The sequence below is a fragment of the Octodon degus genome, unplaced genomic scaffold, assembly GCF_000260255.1.
Source record: "Octodon degus isolate 3935 unplaced genomic scaffold, OctDeg1.0 scaffold00078, whole genome shotgun sequence".
Taxonomy (NCBI): domain Eukaryota; kingdom Metazoa; phylum Chordata; class Mammalia; order Rodentia; family Octodontidae; genus Octodon; species Octodon degus.
This window is the reverse complement of record NW_004524654.1, coordinates 5,849,113-5,873,417: the sequence shown is the minus strand read 5'-3', so window position 1 is coordinate 5,873,417 and position 24,305 is coordinate 5,849,113. Positions and strand designations below refer to the sequence as shown.

The 24,305-nt window shown below is 34.8% G+C and overlaps 1 protein-coding gene across 1 annotated transcript in view; it reads right to left on the bottom strand.

The window, feature by feature from the left end:
- Wdpcp (WD repeat containing planar cell polarity effector) overlaps positions 1-24,305 on the bottom strand; it is a 316,117-nt gene that overhangs the window by 147,159 nt on the left and 144,653 nt on the right. The window contains exons 10-12 of the mRNA XM_023720853.1: positions 17,658-18,267; positions 7,242-7,430; positions 4,305-4,428 (exon numbers count right to left, since the gene is read on the bottom strand). Coding sequence (XP_023576621.1) covers positions 4,305-4,428; positions 7,242-7,430; positions 17,658-18,267 — 923 coding nt within the window. The remainder of the gene's footprint in view (positions 1-4,304; positions 4,429-7,241; positions 7,431-17,657; positions 18,268-24,305) is intronic.

The window sequence follows — 24,305 nt, the reverse complement described above, 5'->3', positions numbered from 1 at the left end:
CCATTACTAAAAAGTATACGTGAAAAGCATATAGAAATTGAATTGGTTAACAACATTTAATCAGTGATTTGAAGGAGGAATGGTATGCATTTTATATAAGCTGAGTTATTTCCAAAAGATTACAGTTCCTTCCTGAATTCTTAATGCAAATATAAACTATCAGGTAATATAGACTTTCTCCTAACATTTTATAAAGTTTTTAAACATAGCAAAGTTGACTCTGTATTGTACCACTGAGTTCTCTCATTATTTTATAATATTATTTTATCATATATTTATCCATTTATCCATCTATCTATGCATTCGCATTTTTTTTGTTGCACCACAAAGAGAAACGAAGCCATCAGTGCATTTCCCCATAAATGTTTCATGAACCTAATATTTCTATTTCTAAAAAGAAAGTTCCATTTCTCAAGGTTATGTTAACTGTATTTTAAGAATTTAAAAAGTGTACCTATATTACAATCCTACATCACTGGGTCAGAAAACAACAGTCTTAAAATTAAGGGCAGAATAATGTCACATAATTATTAATGCTTTATAACATGCTGTTTTAGTAAAATAAACTTCATATGTGGCATAATCATTTGAAACATTTGCCTTTAATTTCATCAATATTTACACATTCCTATAATAATTTTTATGTGTTTATGAAGACAAGCTCTTACTTGCCAATACTTCCCTGTTGAGTGTTTCTGAGGGCTATTTATTGCACAAAGGTAGAAAAGTGAAAACTATCTTCTAAATTTATTTTAGATAAAACTGCATTTGCCTTTTTAGGCATTTTTCAGCTTAATGATTTTATGAATCAGATTATATCATCTTTTAAAATGTTATATAATAGCTGAGCTTGGTGGCACAGATCTGTAGTTCTAGCACTCCAGGAGTTTCAGACAGGAGGATCACAAGTTTGGGCCTAGCCTGGGCAACTGTGTCACAAACAAAAAATAAAAAAAGGCTAGGGATGTAGCTCAATGAAAAGGTCTTGGGCTCAATCCCCAATACTACAAAATTTTTATTTTAACAAATACTCTGTGCGATTAGCACTTATTTTTAATATTAGGAGCAATGATTTACTTCTAGAGCCTATTTATGAAAACTGGTCTATTTGAACAAATAGAAATCAATGTGAGGAAAACACATGAGATTTAAGTTTTAAAGTTTAGATTTGTTTGAATTTGGAGGAAGGCTTTCATGTCATTTTTTATACTTGCTAAAGACAAAGAAATACACAAAAAGGTGTCCTTGAAATTTCTCTACTTCAAGACAAAATCAAAATTGTGCAGAAAATACTTACCTTAAGAATTTACACAGTATATTTGTCTACTATCACAAATTTATATTACAGTGTTACCCTTTGTATGCTGTATGAAATGAGAATCCATGTAATATTTTATTCTATTGTCTTGATTACTTCACTCATTGCTGGGATAAATACCCAATACTCAAAATGAAGGAAGGGGAGGTTTATTTAGCTCACAGTTACTGGAGGCTTCAGTCCATATTCAGCTGGCTCCAAGACAGAGAGGAACATGGAAGAAGGCAACCGTTCACGGCAGTGGCAAAGAGCAAGAGCACAAAAAGAGGAGTAGCAGCAGCTCAAGCAGCTAACCTCTCTTTCTTCCTTATATTGAAATGCAAATGACCTGCCCCAGGGCAGGTGCAGCACCCACACCCACAGCAATCAATCACAAACTCCAGAGGCTGCCCCAAGACTGCACGGGGCTTTGGTGGGACAGCTATACACAAACCATAACATCTATATTAAAATAACATGGAGCAACTTGCTCAGGTCCCCTTTTGTCCCTCTCTTGGACAGAAGCTTTCCTTTCCTCAATAAATATATTCTGCTCTTAAAAAAAAAATAAAGTAACTCAATTTGGACTTAGGCAATGAGTCTTATGTGAATGATTTTAGGCAATCGCTAACCTTCATGGGGCTCCTATACATCTTAAAGTTTCCTATGATGGTGTTTAGTCTTTAAGACTTATTCTATTATTTAATAACTTTAAGGAAGGGTATTAACTAAGGACAATCCAAAGCACAGGAAATAATGAAACTCTAGCATTTCATAAATACAAAAGGCATTTGTCCTGTTTTTCTTTCCCTATGCAGGAGAATTTCTTGGCAGCAGATCAAACAAATGAATGGTTCCAACTTAAGCTATCTCATTTAATGTCTTCTAAGCTTCTTTTTTCAAAATGCTATGTACTAGCTACTATCAAAAGAAAACAAACAAGCATTCATAATAAATATAATAGTAGCTAAGCATTAAAAAAGGGAAACATGAGAAAGCTAGTATACCCCAAGGGGAAACATTTAATTCCACATGTAACCAAAATCTAGAGTCTAGTAATAATGATAGCAGTAATAGCTACTTTATCAAAGTATATATAAAAGTAATAAAACTGCAGTTGAGGAAAACCAATGAACAAAAAAATTGTATTTTGGAATATAAGCAATTAGGGTCAATGAGATGGTTATAAAATACTATGTTTAGCCAAAAACCAAACATATGCATAAGGTCTGTGAAACCACCAAGAGTATGCTTTCAAAATTTCTGTTTCATTCATGTTCACTTTTTGGGGCTCTTGAGGCAAAAAGTTAACTCATCAATTTTCCCCAGATATGGAAAAGATAAAATAGCAATGAAAGCAAATAGCAAAACCCTAAATTCAAATGAATGTGACATCAACCCCAACACTATAGGTGAATGCTCATTCAGGAACACAGTTTTCTTTAGGGAGAAGAACCCCTTAGAATATGCTAATATTATTCAGATAAAAAGGCAAGATTCAATTACGGATAATAACTCTTGCAATATAAAATGTTCTTCACCTTCTAAAAATACTGTTTTCCAAAGGCTTTACTGTTCCATAGAGTTCAAAGTGTTATTTTATATATAGAAAAACTAATTACAGAACATGGACATCTGCACAACAATATACCTCCTCTTATCCTGACCAGTCTTAAGGTCTTTGTGGGCAGATGAGTACATTTATCAATCAGCCTACTCTTGAATGGATAACAATTTCTGGTTATTTTACAAAGAAACATGTTAAAATACACAATTAATGACAGACAGTCTTAAGGAAAAAATATGGAGTGGGCAGTTCAGAAAATCATTACAAGATCTGATATCATCAGGTACCTGTACATTGATCTAATCAAACTATTTATTATCTGTGGTTCAGTTTACTCCTCTATCATTGATAATGTTCCCTTTACAGAGTTGTTCTGGAGAGAATAATGAGAGAATAAATATCGAAGTCCTTACAAGAATAAAAGTACTATAACAGATTACATTATTAATAAATTTAACTCTAAAATTAATCTCTTGATGTAATTATTTTTGGTTCATAGAAATGAAAATTCTATTGCATTGTTTTATGAAAGAGATTATATGCAAAAGTATATATATATATATATATATATATATACACACACTTAACAGACCCTTTGTATACTAATCATCTTAAGAAATGAAATACAACTCATACCTTGGAGGATCCCATGTGCCTGTCCATCTTATTTCTTTTCATCCATTCCAGGCCATTCTATAGTTTCTAACAGCCACTCATCCATCCTGTTTTGCTTATATGTATGAGTGCTATATGTACTTGTCCTTCAACTTCTATTTTTCTCAACGCAATTTCATAATTTACTAGTAATATGTAACATAAATGAATTAAACTATTAAAGCAGAACAATTGAGGTACAATAAAATTTTACATTGCCACATTTATGAGAGGATAATCTCCCCACAGTAATTCTGAAAGTTAAGCAAACCCATGATTATCTCAGAACTTTATAGCAAGCACATTCATATATTTAACTTTACTCTGATGATACAAACGAATTTCAGTTTTTTATACAGACTGTATATAGTTGGCAATTTTTACTTTCATATTAAAGGGGAAAGTGTCTATGTATCACCGGGCACCTGTCAATTGATCTAATCAAGCTATTTATTGTCTGTGGTTCAGTTTATTCCTCTAGCAATTGGTAATACCCCCTTTACAGGGTTGTTCTGGGGAGAGAAATGACAGCTTAAATATCGAAGTCCTTAAAAGAATAGAAGTACTATAACAGATTACATTGTATTATGATGACATAAAATCCTTAAACAATATTGAAATATTTTTAAAAAAGGAAAGCAAGAAAAGATTAAAGAGTGGCAAGAGAAGTATTTTTTAAAATATGTACTACACATAGAAAATAGCCCCATTTTGTAATATGCTCATTAAAGATGGCTCCCGAAATAGGTAATTAGTCTGACATTAATCAATCCAAAGATGATTCACCTGAGCAAGTGGTGGAAGAATCTCCTTGCGTATTTGCTGATTTTGTCTCTATATTCCAAGATAGTTGCATCCAGGAGTGGTCTTGATGGAGCATAGAAGGTTCCAAGGCTTGCCTCAAGCTGTGCTGTGGAATTCAAACATAGCAGCATTAATACAAGTGAAACTCCTTTAATAATAACAGAATACTCATGTTTGCAGTCAGTCAGGTTTTGCAAACTTGGATGAAATGTGAGCTTGTTGCAGGACAGATGAAATTAAAGTATGACAGCTAGTACAAAAACAAACCTGTGTATAAACTTTCACTTAAGGCAAAGCTGACAATGACTCTGAGCAACAAAAAGCTGTCAAAACTGAAAAAATCCATAATGAGCCAACTTCTCACCACAAATGGGTAATTAAAACAGTGACTCATCAAAGAAACACAGTTCGAATTAGTATTTCCAGTAAAATCAACTCTCAGTGTACTCAACATTTACTCTCTTTAGAAGAAAACCTTTTATTGCATGGGAAATTGAAATTAGCTATAAAAATCAGTAAAAACATCTTTAAAAATAATGTAAGAGTCAATGTAGAATAGACTATCTATTGCAATTTTAGGAGAACACAACTCCCTATATGATTTCTAAATCCTGCCCTAAAAACAAGATTCTTGGTTTTATCCACATGCGAAAGCTAGAAAAAAGAAAGATTGAAAAATGTAATTTGATAAACAAGGGATTAGGGGTTCAGGCACATTTTGTGTATGTCACAATTTTACTAAGACATGCCTATGGAGCTGTGCTTCCTCACAAAAATACAAAGCTGAGTAATAACTACAATGTTGAAAGTATTGAGTATCTGTGAGAACACTTCAGTTCACAGACTCCTCATTTTTATGCTACTAGCACTAATTTGAAAAACAATTTGTTGTTTAGCAAAACTCTTTAGCTTTCAGCATATTTCGGTTTAGAAGTATTAGAAACCCCATCAGAGTAATTGCTACGGACTTGGCTAAGCTGTTCTCAATTTCTTTCTTTCTTTTTAAAATCTCAAATCGAGACAGTAAAGTAACATGAACTTTAGAGGTATTTTCTTTCAAAGCAGCAGTCAATTTAGATTAAAATTGAAAACAGCAATACTATTGTGAAAACAAGCCAGATTCTCTTGCCATTGCTTGTTTTCTTGACAGCATGTTTCGTAGATCTGAAATGTTCAGACCTATGTGGAATACTCATAACTCCCAGCACAGTTATAGATTCATTAGATAACTCAGCTTGATGTTTAAGGCAGAAATGAAGATCTCAAAAGATAACCACAACATGGCTACAAATAAAAGATCTCACTAGGTTCCACTAATAAAAGGAAAACAAATTACCATGTCAAATTTGTTAGAGTCAGATAGAATAAATCTCAACAGAGAACTCTGAATGTTTTAGAAATACGTTTTGCATATACCTACCTAAAATGTACAGTCTGATAACCCAGCATCATATAAGCATTTTGGTAGCTTAACATCATGAAAACTTTTTATTTCTCTAACTCTCCAATATGATTACTTGAAAATATTCTTTATTGGAGCAAGAATCTGATACTGCCCATTCGTGTATTCCCTAATAATCCTTCTTATAATACAGTACTCTTTAAATATAAATGCACTGTAGTGCCTACATTTTTTCAGTGTCCTGAGTCAGTATTTTATCTTTTCTATATTTCTTCTTTTACTGTAAATTTAGGATATCTTGTATAGATTACAAGCATAACTATAGGTTTTCCTTTGGGTGTTTTTTAAAAGTATATACCAAATCTTGAGAGTATATCAATTGTAAGAAGTGATTACTTGAGGTAACTATGGGCAGAAATGTTACAATAATACCATGCACTCTCAAATCTTTGAGTTATATATATTTTTAACCTAATATTCACTGAGTACCTATTATGTGTAAAGCACTACCCCAAGCATTTTCTTAGTGTGAAAATATTGCAGTCTCCATAGATGCATCTGGACTACCTCCAAATAATCCATTCCGTTTCTTACAGAATTCTACTCAAGCAACTTATTTTGGAAATGTAATAAACATGGAATAAGATAATCTATTAAAAATATACAAAAAATAGAAAGAAGTTGCTCTCCATTAAAGAACTTCTGACCTACATCTTTCTCTTTTACAAATTACTTAGGGATAGTTTCTCATTGGCCATGATTTTCCACTATCAATATCAATATTTACCACAAAAATATGAAATAAAGATGAAAATACCAGAATGTTTTGGTACATTTTACATTATGTAAATGAATAACTGATCAAAATATATAACTAGATACTGGCAAGCTAAAGAGTTTTCTTTCTTTTTTTTTAGTGTCTTATCTCTCCTTTGACAATAAACATCTGGGTTCCCAATGTGTAAACTTACTTACTGAGTGAAGGTGGGGAGATCCAGTCAAGGATCAGGGAGCAGGGTGTTAAAGCACAAATTAAAATAATGGAAACCTTGACTACAACTCTAATACATAAAAAAAAAAAAGTGCTAAGGACTATTGTCTGGACAGATGACTTGGGTGTGAAAAATAATTCTGATGTCTCAGTGAGAGAGGAATAAAGACCTCTGTTTAGGATCCTTTGTCTACCAGCTCCCCAAAGAGTATGTGAAATTTCTGATCACAGTTTGAAATCTAAGCATATTCTACACACAGTTACAATGAACTGAACAATGACTACATTGTAAGTTCCAACACGAGCATACACAGAAAAGTTCTTTGTTGTGTTGACAAATTCCACACACTGTAAATACTATACAGGAGTGATTATTTTATATCTGATCCTTTCCACTTCAATAAAGCATTAACATCTTTGTCTTTCAAACTCCAGCATCGTAATTTTAAAACATCCCAGAAAATTAATTGACTCAAAAAATGTATGTCTCATATATATAAAATCCATTTAAGAAATCCATTCTGACCTTCTCTCTCTGGAGTGAGTCTCTGTCTAAGAAGATGGTTCACAATGGCAGTCATGCTGATAAAGCACTGCTGGCCCAGAGTGTCCCAGTTCATGCTGCTCAGGATATTTATTGCCTCATAGATCTCACCATAGTGAATGTATTGGAAGATCATGTCTACTGGGCCCAGCTGTCCTTGAGTGAAGATACCTGTCAGGGAACATAAAACTACGTGAATGTTTGAAAGTGCAAAGTAGAATACAGAGTTAACTTTTCCATATAGAAAAACATAGTAATCATTTCTTATGCAAGGATTAGAACTATGGGATTGATTCCTTTCACAATTAATGTTTGCTATAAAATACTTTAGTACAACAGAGGCACATTTTATCCTTTTAAAAAGAAACAAAATCTTAAAGGGCTAAGCACCAAAACCAATTCAGGGGAAGGCATTCTCTTCTGGGTTTATTTTACTGTCCTTTAAAAGGTTTATCTCATTTGAAACTAACAATTTCTCTGTGCTAAATGACAATAAGCATTTCATTTTATTTTTAATTTTCTTTTTATTTTAGGGAAGGGTCTACAGGATGTTCAGTGTCTCACTACTAGATCAGACTTGTAGTGATCCGCCTGTTTAAGCCTCCCAAGAGCTGAGATTATAGGCATGTACAACCATGCCCAGTCTCAATTGCCTTCTCAGTGTGCCCTGGGGGCAGGGCCAGGACGGCAGGCCCAGGGATCAAACCCCTGGCCCCTGTGCCTGCCTGCAGGTGCTTTAATTCAGTAAGCTATTGGGCCAGCCCTCGATATTTTAAATACATTTGTTGTATTTTATTTTTCAGCATTTAAAAATAGCTGTAAAACATCTTATTCTTCATCCATTTACTTTGAGCTAGTCTGAGCAAGTCTAAAAAAACAGCCCAATCATAAAGTTAAATTTAAAAAAAAAAAAAAAAAAAAGTGTGACATTAGTGCCCTAACAATCCAAAGCAATAAAACCTTACTGTTCCCTTTTGGCAGAATCAACTAATGTGACTAAGCAAATGCTTTCATGAGCCTCGAGTCAGTCCCTTGGCAGCAGATAATAATATGTAGGCAGAGATAGTCTCTCTTATCACTTCTATTCAATACTGAACTCAATGTCCTAGGTCAATGATGGCAAATCTTTTAGGGACAAGTGTCCAAAGTGCAATCCAAAGCTCAATTATGTATCACAAAGTGCCAACATGGCAATTAAACCTGAATGCTGAGATATTAGTTTAGAAGACACAACTCACGGATTAACATCCGTATTAAGAGAAACAGAACACACATGCCACAGGTTCGCCACCACTGTCCTATGTAACGTAACAAGGAAAAAAAAAAAAAAAAACAGAATATGGCAAGATAGCTCAGAGGACTAAGTGTCTGCTTAGGCAAATGCAGGGACTGGGGGCCAATCCCTGGTTTTGCATGCCGTGCTGGCTCCACCCTCAGGCACGCTGAGCTAATCCCATCTCTGGAGAGGCTGACAACAGGAAAATCACTGAGTTAGAGCTGCGTAGTGAGGCCCTGTACCAAATACATTAAATAAATGAATAAATGAGATAGATGTAAAACTTTTAAACTAGTTGTCACATTTTATGAATTTTTTCATAAATAACAAGAGAATTATAGTTATTATAGTATGTATCATTATATTCAAAGTAGTTATTCAATATAAGACATAAAATAAAAAGATCCTTACAAAGAAAACACATAACAGAAACTATCTTTTTAATGAACTAGGACAACATCATATTAGCATAACTGAAAAACAGCATATATATTGAAATATTTTTAAAATGGATTATGTAATTAGGGGAATATCTGAACTATTTCCTAAATATCCCTCTTCTATTTTGCTCTCATATATTCATACAGGGAGAGAAATACAGAGGGAGAGGAAGGAGAGGGAGAGGAAAAGGGAGAGGGATTCCTATGTAAGAGAAACCATGTGATATTTGAGATAGTGTGTTTGACTTATTTCACTTATGTTCTCAAGATGTATTATTTTGGAAAGCCTCAAGTTTATCTTTATGGCAGCATAGTAATCCATTGTACATTATATAAATACATTTTTCTTATTCATCTGTTAATGGAATATATATATATATATTTTTTCAAGATGTATTATAAATTGTGCTGCTATAAACATGGATATGCATGTACCTCTGTCCTTTGATTTTAAACCTTTGGGAAGATACCTAGGAGAGGGATACCTGAGTCGAGTGGAATTTCTAGTTTTAATTTTATTTATTTGTACTTGGTTACAGGTTCTACAGGGTCTCAGAATACAGACTGGACTCGTAGTAATCCTCCCATTTTCAGCCTCCCAAGTGCTACGATTATAGGTGTGTGCCACCATGCCCTATTTCAGTCACTGTTTCAGTTGGTCCTAGAGGTGGGGCTGGCACAGCATGTTGGGGATCGAACCCCATTTGTGGTATGCCTAAGCAGGTTCTTTTAGTCCACTGAGCTATCTGGCCAGCCCCTCTAGTTTTATTTTTTTGAGGAATCTCCACACTGATTTTCATAGTGGTTTTATTAGTTTAACAACAATATAGTAGAATTTTTCTGAACATTCTCATCAGCATGTTATTTTTTTGATGATACCCATTCTTTCAGGGGGTAAGATGGTAACTCAATGTAGTTTTAACTCCTCTGTTAGCAATTGTATTTTTTTTTCACGTACTTATTAGCCATCTGTATTTCTTCTGAGAAATAACCTACTTTGGATGCCTATTTTGGACTAGGTCTTTGATTTTGAGGAGTCTAGTTTGTATGGAATTCTACATATGTTCTAGATCTTAGTCCTCTCTCCAAGAGATAGCTGGGAGAAAGTGTTCTCCTGTTCTGTAGATCATACCTTGGCTAGGTTGATTGCTTTTTCTGAATTATTAAGATGATCATGTCAGTTTCATCCTTGCTGTTTATGTGATGAGTTATATTTATGGATTTGTGTGTGCTGACGAAGCCTTCATGGTCATGGTGTATGATCTTTTTAATGATTTGACCCATTCTGCTTGCCAGTATCTTGTAAACAATTCTTCTTGGGGTGGAGGGTTGCTGAGAATTTAATTCAGGACCTCAGGCTTGTCAGGCATGTGTTATACTGCTGAACTATATCCCTGGCCCTTGTAAGGATTCTTGTATCTATGTTTCTTAGACAATTTGGTCTATAACTCTTTTTATGGTTATATCCTTGTCGGGTTTTGGGATCCAGATGTTAGCATACAAGAATAACTGAGAAATACTCTTTTTCTCTCAATTTCAAAGAGGTCTGAGGAATATTTGTGCTAGATCTTGTCTGAAATTCTTGTAGAATTTAGCTGTAAGCCTATCCATCTTAACTTTTCTTAGTTGGTATTTATTTATTACTTCAATTTCACTGCCCATTATTGGATTGGCCAAGATTTTTAAGTCTTCTAGATTCAGTTTTGGCAATTTATAAGTGTCCAGGAATCTCTTCATTTGTTCTGAGTTTTCTAGTTGTTTGGTATACATGTTTATATAAAGCAGTTGCTAATAATTTTCTGAATTTTATTGTGCTTTTACCGTTTTCATTTATAGTTCCATTAATTTGTGTCTTTTTTCCCTTTTTTACATAAGGTTGCCTAAGGTTTTGTCTATATATTCATTAGAAGAACCAGCTCTTTGATTTGATTCTGTGTATTGTCTTTTCAGTCTCTATTTCATTGATTTCTGTTTTGATCTTTGTAATTTCCTTCCATGTACCACTTCTGGGGTTGAACTGTTTAATTTTTTTTTTAAAACCTTGAGATACATCATTAGGTTTTTTGCAGGGCTTTTTCTATTTTTCTGATGAGACTACTCATTGCTATATGGTAGGAATGCTTTCATTGTATCTTGTAAGTTCTGATATGTTACACTGGCATTATCATTTCATCCTCAGAACTGCATTATTTTTTCCTCAATATTTTCTGTGACCTATTGATTATTCAAGAATGTATTGCTTAATTTCCATATGTTTGGATACTTCCTGTTGCTATTTATTTTTGTTTCATTACAATGTGATCCAATATTATACACATTATAATTTTGATTCCTTTTGTGTTTGCTTAGGCATGATTTATTCATTAGGGAATTTTTTTTTTTTTTTTTTTTTTTTTTGTAGCAAGGATTGAACTCAGGACTTTACATTTTCCAGGAAGGATCTTCTGCCATTGAGCTATCTCACCAGCTGTTTTATTCATTAGAATGTGATCTATTCTGGAGAAAGTATCATGTATGGTTGAAAAGAATGTGTCTTCTGTTGTTTGGTGGAACACATGACATACCCATTATCCATTGGTCTAAAAGTTTGGTTCTATTTTAACATTTCTTTGTGGATTTTTCTTCAGTTGATCTATTTATGATGGGAGATATTAAAATTCCTTACTATAATCACAATGATGTTTACCTGATCTTTTATATCCAACAGAGTTTATACTATGACATTGGGTACATAGTAGTTTGGTGTATAATGTTTATAATTGTTATCTCTTCCCATTGAACAAAGTGGAACTTCAGTTCATGAACTTAATTCTTTCCACATTTCTGTTCACAAACCAAATTGGATGAGAAATGAATTAAATTTCCGTATAAGGTCAACAGTGAACCTAAGATTGAATTTGATTTGATTCTCATCCAATTTGATTTGCAACTAGAATTGTAGGAAGAATTAAATTCATGAATTGAGGTACCATCAAAATTTCAATAACCAATACATAATGTCCTTCTTTGCCTCTTCTGATCAGTTTTGGTTTGAAGTTCACTTTCTCTGAGAGTATTTCAAAATAAAAACAAAAAGTTGGACAGAGCTCTGTGAGAAGGCCCTCAGTCAACCCTCAGTACCATAAAACAATAGAAAACTTCTATCAAGAAGATGAAAATGCAAGTTCTAGGTTAGAAGAAAATATTCACTACATAAGTACACACTGTATTTAGAACAGTTATTTAAAAGAACTCTTATAAATCTACAACAAGTAAACAATTCAATTAAGCTTGGACAAAAGATTTGAATGTATAACTTTATCAGAAAAAAACACAGCAATAAACATATGAAAAGTTTTCAACTCTAACAGTCATCAGAGAAATAACACTCACTGCAGTGGCTAAAATTGAAAAGACCATTAATGTCGAGTATTAGTGAGGATGGGGAACAACAGATATTCCCATAAAGTGCTGATAGACATGCTTTTAAATGGCAGAATCACTTTTAAAAATAGCCTATGTTTTTCTAAAGAAGTATATATCCCAGACATTATTTGTAGATTTTTCCAAAGAGACATTAAAATATGTGTTCATTAAAGACTTTTACATAAAAGCATGTAACATTTTAGTCCTTTAACTGAAGCTTGGAAACAACCCAAGTGTCCATCAAAATGTCAAAGGATAAAATTGTGATAAGGAACACTACTCATATTATAAAGGAAAAGTTTATAGATATATACACTAATATGGAAGATTCCCACAGATTTATGCAGAATAAATATTCCAAGGTACAAAAGAATGTCCAACATATGATCCCATTCCTGTGAAAGATTCTCACAGATTTATGCAGAATAAATATTCCAAGGTACAAAAGAATGTCCAACATATGATTTCATTCCTGTGAAATTGTATAAAAACAGAAGTCTAATTCATAGTGACAGAAAGTAGATCAGTCATCATCAGCTTTGAGAGAGGTTGGTAAAATGTTTTGGGATGAAGGAAATGTTTCATAACTTGATTGTGGCAGCAATGGTGGGAACATACACACCTAAAATCACTGAACTATATATTTAAAATGGATATATTTATGTAGGTTATACCTCAAGTGACTTGATTTAAAAATCCATCATCATTCTGGTATGAAGACACAGAATGATATCTACAACAAAGTTCATTGTACATAAGAGATCCCAATTTCAAGATGACTGAGCATCTAATAAAATGGCATTTCTTCCCAATAATAAACTACCATCAGTCACCACTTATACAAAGTGTCATACTGAAATAATTCACTGAAAGTAACTTTTGAAGTGAACATATATATTACAAAAGTTTCTAAGACAAAGGTCAGACTTCTAGCTTTTTATACGAAGAGAGACAGACACATATACACATCACCTTCAATTCTCAAAATATTATAAGCAGGATAATAATGCTGTTGTTTAATATTGTTGGTTCATTATTTACTCTTTTCCTAACTTTGTAGGCTCTGAGTACGCCCCAGGGTCGCTCCAGGTAAACAGTGTACTATTGCCACCATCATGGAAAGAGTGATTTGGAAAGCTCATGCATGGTCAGGAAGTGATATTAGTACAACACAGCTGGGAGGAAGAAGCCCAAGATGCAGACAGAGGCTGATGCATCACTAAGGTATTTCCAGCTAGACAATCCAGGGCTAAATCTGTACTATTAGAATGATCACTCTGATGCAATTCATGTGTACTAAGGCAAGGGGAGATGGGAAAATCAGAAGGCTGAAGAGTGTAGAAAAAGGGCTTCTACTTGATTATGATGAAATAGGACTATGTAAATAAGATATTAACAGTGAGACTGAACTGAGTGAGAGGTTTTGTGACAGTATGTAGGATACAGAATTAATGTGATTTGGTCACTAACATTAGGTGTTAGGATGTATTCTAGGATGAGTTTTGATGTAGAGGTTTCATTTGAAGTAACATCCACCAAAATGGAACCTACGAGAGGAAGTGTTTGGGGAAAGTAATGAGGAGAGTGACAATGACTTCATGATACAATGAGTCTGAGCAGCATCCAGCAAGCCAAGTAAATGGGCGGATATGAAGTTAGGATTATCTGGGCTGCTGTCAGAGACAGAAGAGTATCTTAATCTATGTGATTTTACTACAATGGAATAGGTAAATTAAAAGTAATGAAAGATATTCCTCTCATAGTTGTGGAGCCTGGGAAAACTGAAATCAAGGGACAGCATCTGGGGGGGTTGTTCTTGCTGTATCATAACATGGAAAAACACAAGTGAACATGCACAAGACAGGAACAAACTTCTAGCAAAAACACAACAACAACATTCATCCTTTCAGGACGGTGCAGCCCCCATGACCTATTCATCTCTTAAAGCCCCCTGCCCCTTCATTTTGTTAGAATGGCAATTAAATCTTACCATGAATTTTGCAGAAGAAATTCAAACCACAGAATATAGCTAAGTTAAAAATAAACTCTCAACCTGTAAAAGAGACAAGAACTAAAAACAGAAACCATGTTCAGAACAGAAACCCTAGAAAGCCCTAACATTTTATGAGTAGGCAAAAGAAGATTGTACAACAGTGATGAGATTTTTGCATTTAGGGTCATAGAAGGCAAATATAACAACAGTTCTGCAACAGAGGATATTGTCAGCAACCACGAAATACTGAAATGTCATCAAATGCAAGACAAATACATTTATCACATAGGGAGTCAGAGGTGACCTTTCAAAGATTAATTCCAAGACAACACTTCAGACACAAAGCAGAATGCAGTCCTCTCGGGAATAAAAGAGAAGGGAAAAAGCAGAGAAAGTCAGTGTTCACTAGTATTTCAATGACTTTGCCTATTAAAGGAAAGTGAACCTTTGGGTCAATAAGAAAGGGGAAACATACAGTGAAGAGTTAGTTTTTTTAAGGTGTAGCTTGGGCCTGTTCATTCGCTAATGTAGCAAGATTCTAGGGGAATGAGTAAGATGAAAAAGTGAAGGTGTCAAAGGGAATGATGTGGGATACATAGTAGATGTAGTGGTGGAACTAGTTCTGGACAAGAAATAGGGTTCCTTGTTCTGTAACTTCTGAGAGAAAGATTCATGATAAAGGTTAAATGGTTGGGTGGGTGGTAAGGCACTGATAAGCTTAATGAAGTGCCAGTTAAAAAGTATGTGGCTCTGTTGAGGAAAGAGGAAGCTGATCCTGTGAGTTTAAAGAGAGCAATGAAGGTTGAAAAAGGTTCTGAAGAGAATGGAAGAGCTCTAATATCTCAGTGGCACAATTAGAGCTTTTTCCTTTTTAATTAACCTCACTCTATGAATGTAGAAATATAAGATAATGGCTGTCATATAAAGAATTCTGAATACTGTACATTCTGCTTTATATAAAGCAGTGTTTCTTGGCTTCCTAGTAGGAGCTTGACACTTCTAGTGCTTCCTGAGTAAGACATGTATTTGGAACCTTCTAAATGCTGTAATACTCAACATTTCTTTTTGTGTGATCACCGTAAGGACTAAGAATGGAAACTACCCATGGAACAGTTTTCCGTCAATGTTATACTAACTGACCTAATCTAAGAGTCAAACTCCAAAAATCTTAGCATATTGGCATCAGCCACTGCCACGTTTACATATGACCACATTCTATTTTAAACTATGATCTATGATCTATCTTTATAATTTTAAATTGTAAGCTACACCTTTCATGTCAAATTTTCCAAAGGCTTGCATAACAAGCATCTGAAAAAAAATCTCATAAATGTTCCCTAGTGGAAAAACTGCACATGCAACTACCTGTTTACATATGCAGTAACTTGAATTATACATGAAAATTCCACATGGATGCCCAGAATCAGCACTGTGTTAATTCAAGAAGTATATTAATTTTTGGATGTATTTAGTAGCAAATCATAAGAAAAATCTGTTCTTTAAACGGAGTTTTCATTTTTAAAAATTTTGCTAGTTGGAGTCTACTATTTGAAGGAATCTACTCTTCCCAGGAAAAATAATTTGATATAAATATTAATTTTATAATTCATTAAAAATGAGAAACAAAGCTTACAAAATTCATAGAAATCAATCCCATATTTATTAGATCTTTTAAAGAGTCGGTGTATAATTTCCCTATCCTATAAAACTTCAGGGTCATATTGAAAATAAAATTTAAATGATAAATGTCAGTTGCAAAAGTTATCACCTTTTTATATGAATGCTTGACTTCTATTGGATAATTCTCTTCCAAGAGACCTTCTTGGGAAAAAGAGGTGACAGCCAACTCATTGCTTAATTGATTTAGGAACAGTGCCCAGGGAGACAGTCCAATTAAGTTTACAAGCTGGCAATTAGCAGGAAGCCCTCTAAATCCCTACACTGAGAGCCTGTTTACTTTAGTAAGAAGGCAAATGTGCTAGAGATAGGAAGAGAAAGCTGTGCTTTTTGCAAAGCTGTTGTGAGCAGGCCCACAAGGGAGGGCTGAAGAAAAGCTAGGTATATGTGGGCAGACAGCCTTCTGTTTGACAGGTAACTGAGTAATTTAAAGGGTGAAAGGGACAGAGAGACAGAGAAAGAGAGAGAGAGAGAAAGAAAGGGAGTGTATGTGTGTGTTTTAACAGACATGCAAAACATCAAACACCCACTTTAATTAGTGCTATGTATGGAGACATACAACTGTTAAACATGTAGTTGGGCAAAGTATAACCGGATTATCTCATAATAAATAAGACTCCAAACATTTTTTTCTTGCACAATTATTAACATTATGAATTTAGTTGCATTTTTCTTATGCAGAAGTTAATACAGATCTTACATTAAGTGCATACATTAAGTGCCTATCTTATATGTTAATCAAGTCAATTCCACTGGGTTTCTTTCATATGTTCAACTTCAGGGATAAGTACACTCACAAAAACAGTAAACTGAGAGCTAGCTAATTAAGAACACAATACCTTTATAAAGTGTGTAAGAGCAAATTTGTAAAAGGTTTTAAAATGTATTTACTTTTCTAAATTGCCATAATGTATTAATTAATTAGAATACACTTTTTAAAACCTAAATTAGGTATCTCAAGATATTAAATTATACACTATCTAGAATTGCTATTGCTACTTTAGGATGTATGTGATGATGCAATGCTACAAAACTCAAATGAATCATAACAAAATTTCATTTTAAAGTTTCTTGGTTGAAATGAGTTACATTAACATATAATTTTGTAGACATCAAAAATCCTTTTCAATGTTTTTATCCAAAGGGGAAATAAAACAAAAAGTTAACACAAATAGCTTTCACAATTTTTAACTATGCATCTACCTTCTTTTTAAAAAACACTTCATGCAGTTATACACTGGCAGGCAACAGTTAAAGATAATCCATAATAATTTTTTTACAAAAGTATTATACTCCTATACCACAGTGTTTTTCAATTGATAAAGAAAAAACTTAAAAAGTAGTCACCTATTTCTTAAGAAATGCTGTAGTAGGACAATTTTAGAGAATATCACGTGAAAGTTTATGCTTTTCAAATATCATGAATAATATAACTTCTTAATTCTTTAATATCTAATACTCCTTTGACATTTAGAAATCATCCACAAAGCCTTTCTAAGGACATTATATTAATGACAAATAGAAAAACTAGCACTCCAAGAACAGTTTTATTGTCTTAGTTATGTCAATATCATCAGTATTGTACTAACTCACAAACCTTTACTTACCAAGTTTAAACAAAAGCACACCTAGAGGGCCTCTGTCAAACCTGAGGAAGAAGCGATCATATATATCTTCACTTGCAGGCTTCTGAGAAACAACTGGAGGAGTTATCCACTGCATTTGAACAAGACTGCTGGAAACATCAAAGAATTTACTGAATTGCAGAGTCTCTTTGGGTAAGCAGTTTTCAGCCAAGAGCTGGATATTAATAGGGGACAAAGCCATATCAAAAATTTGCAGTTCCCCCTGGTTGCTGCCAACTAGCAGAATAGCATCACTTGGGTGGCAGCTTATTAATGAAGGCAAGAGTTCAGCTTGGGCGAAGAGAGTCACTCTACGGTGAGCTTCATAAAGAACTACTGAAGAATCTTCACAGCCTAGAATCAGTTTGTCTTCAGCAACATTTCTGCAGCAGCTGATGGCTTTCGATCTTAGTGGTATTCTGGTGACTGATACACAGTGGATTTTGTTCTGAACACATTCATAGATGCAACTGTCAGCCATGGGCTCTTTGTCTACACTGATGAAGTGTTCCACTGTGAACACCTGATAAGGCTGTTTGGTACTGAAGCAAACATCCAGTGGATCCCATTCTGTACGAATAGAACTCAGAACCTATAAGAAATGCATAACCATGTTAAAACAACACTGAGATTCTAACATACCCCAGAAAGAATGGCTATCATCAAGAAATCAATCAATAATAAATGCTGGAAGGGAACCCTTCCTCACTGTTGGTGGGAGTGTAGACTGGAACAACCACTGTGGAAATCAGTATGAAGATTCCTCAAAAAATTAGGATTTGAAGTCCCATTCCACCTAGCTATTCTTCTTTTGGGTATTTTCCCAGAAGAATTAATAATACCATACCCTGGAAGCATATGTGCATGGCTATTTATAGTAGCACAATTTTAATAACCAAATCTTGGCTAAAACCAAAACGCCATCAACTGAGGTCAAGAAGATGTGGTATTTTTATACAATGGAGTATAGATAAACTCAAGGTTTTCATAGGTAAATGGATGTAAGTAGAAACCATACTTATAAGTGAAATAAATCAGACTTGCATGTGTAAACATGGTGAAAGAGTAAGATCCAAAATGTACAATACATATTGTGAAAGGAAAAGAAACTGCTCAAAGAAAAGAACACTTGAGATGGGGAAATGAAGAAAAGAAGGGAAAAGAAAAAAATCATATATATATATATATATATATATATATATATATATATGATAGCAAAGATAATTTCTATTCATTGGAAAAAACGGCTTGTGCTTATATTGTTTGATCAGGTTTGCATACCTGTATCTTGTAGCCTTAGCAACTACTTTGAAGATAACACTGTGTAATGTGCATTATATATTATACATAGATCAGTATTAGCTTCCTACTATCATTTTGAAATTCTTTTTTTTTTTTAATTTGATACAGTATCTCACTACACAGTTCAGACTCATAGCGAGATTGTCATGTCTCAGCCCTCCCCACCCCCCACCCCCGTGCTGGGATTACAGGTGAGGGCCATCACGCCTGGTTTCAGGGCTGCACAGCATGGCCGAACCCTCCAGGGCTGGAACAGCATGTGGTACAGGGTATTGAATTTGGCTCCTTGTGCTTGCTAGGCAGGTGCTTTGACTGTAGAATTATCTTCCTGGTCCTTCCTAGTAAGTAATATAACTTTTCAATATTGGTGAAGTAAAACTCGCAAAACAACTTTAGTGCAGAAAAGAAAGGTTACTTGCCTACAAGACCCACCCAATGTAGAACAGACAATAAAATCACAGATCATTCACTTTATTCATATATAAATGATGAGAAACCAAAATATAGGAGAATCATAATAAACACAGTATTTTCTAACATTTTGTCAAAAACTTCAAAATCAGATAATAAAACTTCATAGAATTGCATGCTACACAAAACAAATGTAAATTTTGATTAAATCTGACTAAGGTCTATGCCTAAGTAAATAGATTTACACCAAGTTCCCTTTCTAGTTCATGACAATGTTTTGCAGTAATACACAGTAGTACCACTGAAGGGAAAGTACACAAAGAAAATTTGCTATGCTATTTTCATAATTTCCTGTGAGTCCAATGATTTCAAAATTAAAAGTTCTCTAAAACAAAACATATGTAGATAAACATAGAGCCACATTACAAAATTCTGGATTGGGAAGGAGAATGAGAGTCGATGTACCTTCTGAATTCATTTACAAATCATCACCCGCTTAATTTTTAAAACAAAGTACTTTTGCCTTCATTTTCCTGTTCAAATCTTTCAATGGTAACCTACTGGCTAATGAATCATTTTTTTATTCTCTTGATTGATGTGCAAAATACTATAGGGGCCATATTCAACTCTTTCTTTCCCTCAGATTTCTTTTCTGTTCTTCTGTTCCTTTTTTCCCTCCAGTAAATATCTGGGTATGAAGGGTGTGTCAGGTACTGTCACTAGGAACACAATAGTGAGTATACCCTCCCTGAGGGAAGCATAAGTAGGAAAGAAAAAGTAGGGTCTTGTCCTAACCCATTCAAGGGTTCATGGCTGACATATTTGTAAGAGATACAGCACGAAAGGAGAAGCATAACTAAACTGTTTCACCAGTTTTATGTGACATGAGAGGCTTTAGTGAGGAGGACTCAAAGGCCTAAAGAAAACTGTATTTTATATTTAGGTTTTATAAAAATGAATAGTTGTGTAGAAGGAAGGTGGAAGAAAAAGGAGGTATAACCGAAACTAGATGAATATACTAGATGAATCTTACTTAGCAAGGCTTGTTCTGATTGTGTGTGTGTGTGTGTGTGTGTGTGTGTTTCTACTAATTCTGCTTATAAGTATGCTCTATAGTTGCATTTGTTTACCTAAGAAAACCTTCAGTTTGTCTTTTTTATAGTTGAGTAGTACTCCACTGTATAAAAATACCACATCTTGCTTCATTCAAGTAGAGAAGACAGGATACCTGACATAGAAGGAGCCTATGACCTACTTTCAGGGAAGTCAGATTAGAGAATCATTCTTATGGCCTCTGGGAAAAACAAGAGGTTGCCAGAGAAAGCAAAAGCTAAGGCCAGAGATCTTTCTGCTTCTACTGTTTTCTCACGTGTGCCAAGTATCACATTATGAGGTAGCATTTCCTTTACTCAATCATCTTTAATATTCAAAGAAGTCCATCTTTAACAAGCAAACCACTATATATTATCGACTCCTTATATACACACTTCATAAGTACTCTAAAGTAAAATACAACAGATTAAGCAGCATGAGGAGTGATTTGAGAGGCAGAAGGGGATGCGATACAGAGATGTCAGACTAGAGCTCTCCATTAAAGACGACTGGAAAGACGGAAGCACGCAGTTATCTGGGAGAAGAGGTCCAGGCCTCTCATGTGGGAGCTCTGCTAAAAGATCCAATACAGCTAAAGAAGGAGTAGCTAGGAAGAGAGTAGAGGAAAACATAAACTAAGGAGTGGAAGGTATTCCCTCTAATCTACAGACTAGAGCTTGTAGAGCAGTATGGACTTGACATTTTTCTCTAAACAGATAAGAAGCCATATAGAAGGGTTTGTTTGTTTTTTTTCTTAATGTATTTGGTACAGGGTTTCACTATACAGCTCAGACTCAGAGGTTCTCTTGTTTTCAGCCTTCCTAGCGATGAGATTGTAGGTGTGTGCCATCACTCCCAGTCTCAGTGGCCGGCTCAGTAGCCTCAGTGCTTGCTTAGGCAAGTGCAGGGACTGAGGTTCGATCCCCAGTACCACAGGCCTCACTGGCCCCACCACTTAGGCATGCTGGCCACTGAGACTGGTTGTTGCAGTACAAGCCTATAATCCCAGCACTGGGGAGACTGAAATAGGAGGATCACTATGAGTCTAAGCTGAATAGAGAGACCCTGTACCAAATACATTTAAAAAAAAAAAAAAGTGACCTCTGGTTTTCTAGATTCATTCCAGCTGGGTGATATCTTTAATCTCACCTCTTTTCTCCCTTCTAGGCCCCATCTTGGCTGCTGTGGTTTGTGTCTAGATGTTCCTCCAAAGCCTAATGCAGTCATAGGGGTTTATCACATGGCTGAATTGAGGGTGTGATTGATTGGTGCTGCAATGCTGGGAGGATTAAACATAGGTGATTTCTGGATCAGTCCACTGACTGGATTGGAACCTTCCTACTTCTGGTAGACTGGAGACAATGTAAGGGACCCCTCCCCTTTGCTACTTTTGCTGCCTTCTGCTGTCATGAATTGGTGGCTCTCTCCCATATGACACCTTGCCTTAGAACTAGCTGATTACAGACTGAAAACTCTACAAACTGTGAGCTAAACAAACCTTTCCCGTTAAATTTGGAGTGTCAGGCCTTTTGTCCCAGCAACAAGAGTGAAGTAAATAAGACAAACTTCTCGGCCAATGCCTCTCTTGTGATATTTAGCCTTTTATTTGCTTCTGATATTCAATCATATGTCTTCATTTTCCCTTCAAACTTAAAAAGATAAACTGTCTTGTTTGTTTTATACCTTTTTAATCTGTGTAATACAAGCAAAACTGTGCTGCTGGTAAGCACACAATAAATATTTTAGAACAATGAATTTTAAAAACAAAACAAAACCCTGTAATGCTGGTTGAAATATCATACTTTCAGAAAGCTTAAAGTTTTATAAAGGAAGCCTTAGGGCATGCTGAGTATTTGAGCTGAAGGAAACCAAGAAAACTAAGAGGCCAGATGATACCAAGTAGAGCCTGTACTCTATAGAGACAGCCTGAATAGAGAGGCCCCGCCAGACAAGTGGCAGTAATGGCCTGGAACGAGTTAAGACTCACAGTCCTGGGAAAGAGTCTCAGGCTTCCTGTTGCCATGTGAGACCCTCTCTAATGGCTCAGCAGATTACTGAAGAGAAAGAGAGAAAGGGAAATAAATCATATGTACCTCCTTTCTGATGCTGTCAATTTCTACCATTTTATTGTAAAATGGTAGTTAAGGTCACAGACTAGCTTTCTTTCTTCCCAACTGTCCATGTGATTATGTGACTATGGATGGCTAAGATTTATTTAAGGGATTAAAATGTTTCATACAGTACAGATAAAACACCATGGGTTAGGGTATAGCTCAATAGTAGAACATTTGCCTAGGCCCTGAATTCAATCCTCAGCACACACACAAAAAGCTACTATAAAATTGTAATGACTTAAAAGCACTTAAGATGAGTAAGTTTCAGTGAAGAGTCAAGCCACCAATAAAAAGTAGGTACTGTGTTACTCACTTTTCATATACTGTCTTATTTAATCTTTTCAATACCCTAAGTTCAGTATACAATCTATATCCTAAAGATAAGGACAGCGTAGGTCAGAGAGATGGTATAAGTTGCTCTTTGTCTTAAAGTTAAATAATACATTTGTAGTTTGAATTTTAAGTCTGGCTCTAAACATTCTAAGGACTGTGAAGGGCACACTGCCCAGCAAGCACAGATAAGTTTATAGCTTTATAGGACTAAATCAGTTTTTCCTCATATGACCAGAGAGGAAAATATGAAAAGTACTAGATACTTAGTACCTTAAATGTTGAGGAAATATCCCTAAAAAGAGATGAGGCAGGAAAGGATAAAAGGCTTAAAGACATAAATTATGCAACTGATAGTGAAGGTTTTAACTCTGACATGGGAAAGAAGGAAGCTTGTGCTGAATGAACTGTTTTGTCAGGTAGTGAATACTAGTAGCAGCATTCCTTTGCATGAATGAGTAAGTTTGGTAACTGACTTCTTTTAAAATTCCAAAGGAAGGCTTTTTAAATTTAAAAAGGGAGAAACAGATAATAAAAATGAATTTAGATAAATGTGACAATGAGACACAGAAAGAAAATTCAGTTCATTCTTGGGTTGATCAAGTTGTACTGAAAATACTTTGTGAATAGAAATAGAAAATATCCTTAAAATGAACCAAATTAAAATGAAACCATATTCTTAACACAAAAATTATACAAATATAATATTGCTACTTTGACATCAGTTTCTTCTATGATGTTATATATAATTGTTTTTTTTTTTTTAAATGTGTTTAGTACAGGGTTTTACTACATAAATTGGATGTGTAGTGATCCTCCTGTTTTCAGCCTCCCAAGTGCTGGGATTTCAGGACCGCACCACCATTCCCAGTCTCACTTAGTGTCTCAGTGTGCCCTGGAGGTGGGGCTGGCACAGCACAACAGGGGATCGAATCCCAGGCCCCTGCACCTGCCTAAGCAGGCGCTTTTAGTCTGCTGAGCCATCTGGCGGGCCCTACATGCAGTTTTTTGAAAGTAGTATGTAAAGAACAGGTCAAGTTTTTATGACTCTTGGAATATGATGTGAGCATTAATATCCAAAATAAATGCATGTTTGAAGTATTTCATATGCTTGCTTCAAAATTTAATTCTAAATTGGCGTAGCCCTTATATAATCTCCACAAACAGCACAATGACAGGAGAAGTGCAGAGAAAAGCACAACAGGACCTGACTCCTGTTTCGGCAACAGAAAGCTCTGAGTAAGACACAACTGTAGTTTTCTCCTCTGTAAAATAAAGATTTATTCCCTTGAGTTGCAGGATTGCTGTAAGAATTAAAAATAATATAAGTAAGATGCACGGGACAGAGGGGCTCTCAATAAACAATGTTTTTTTTTTTTTT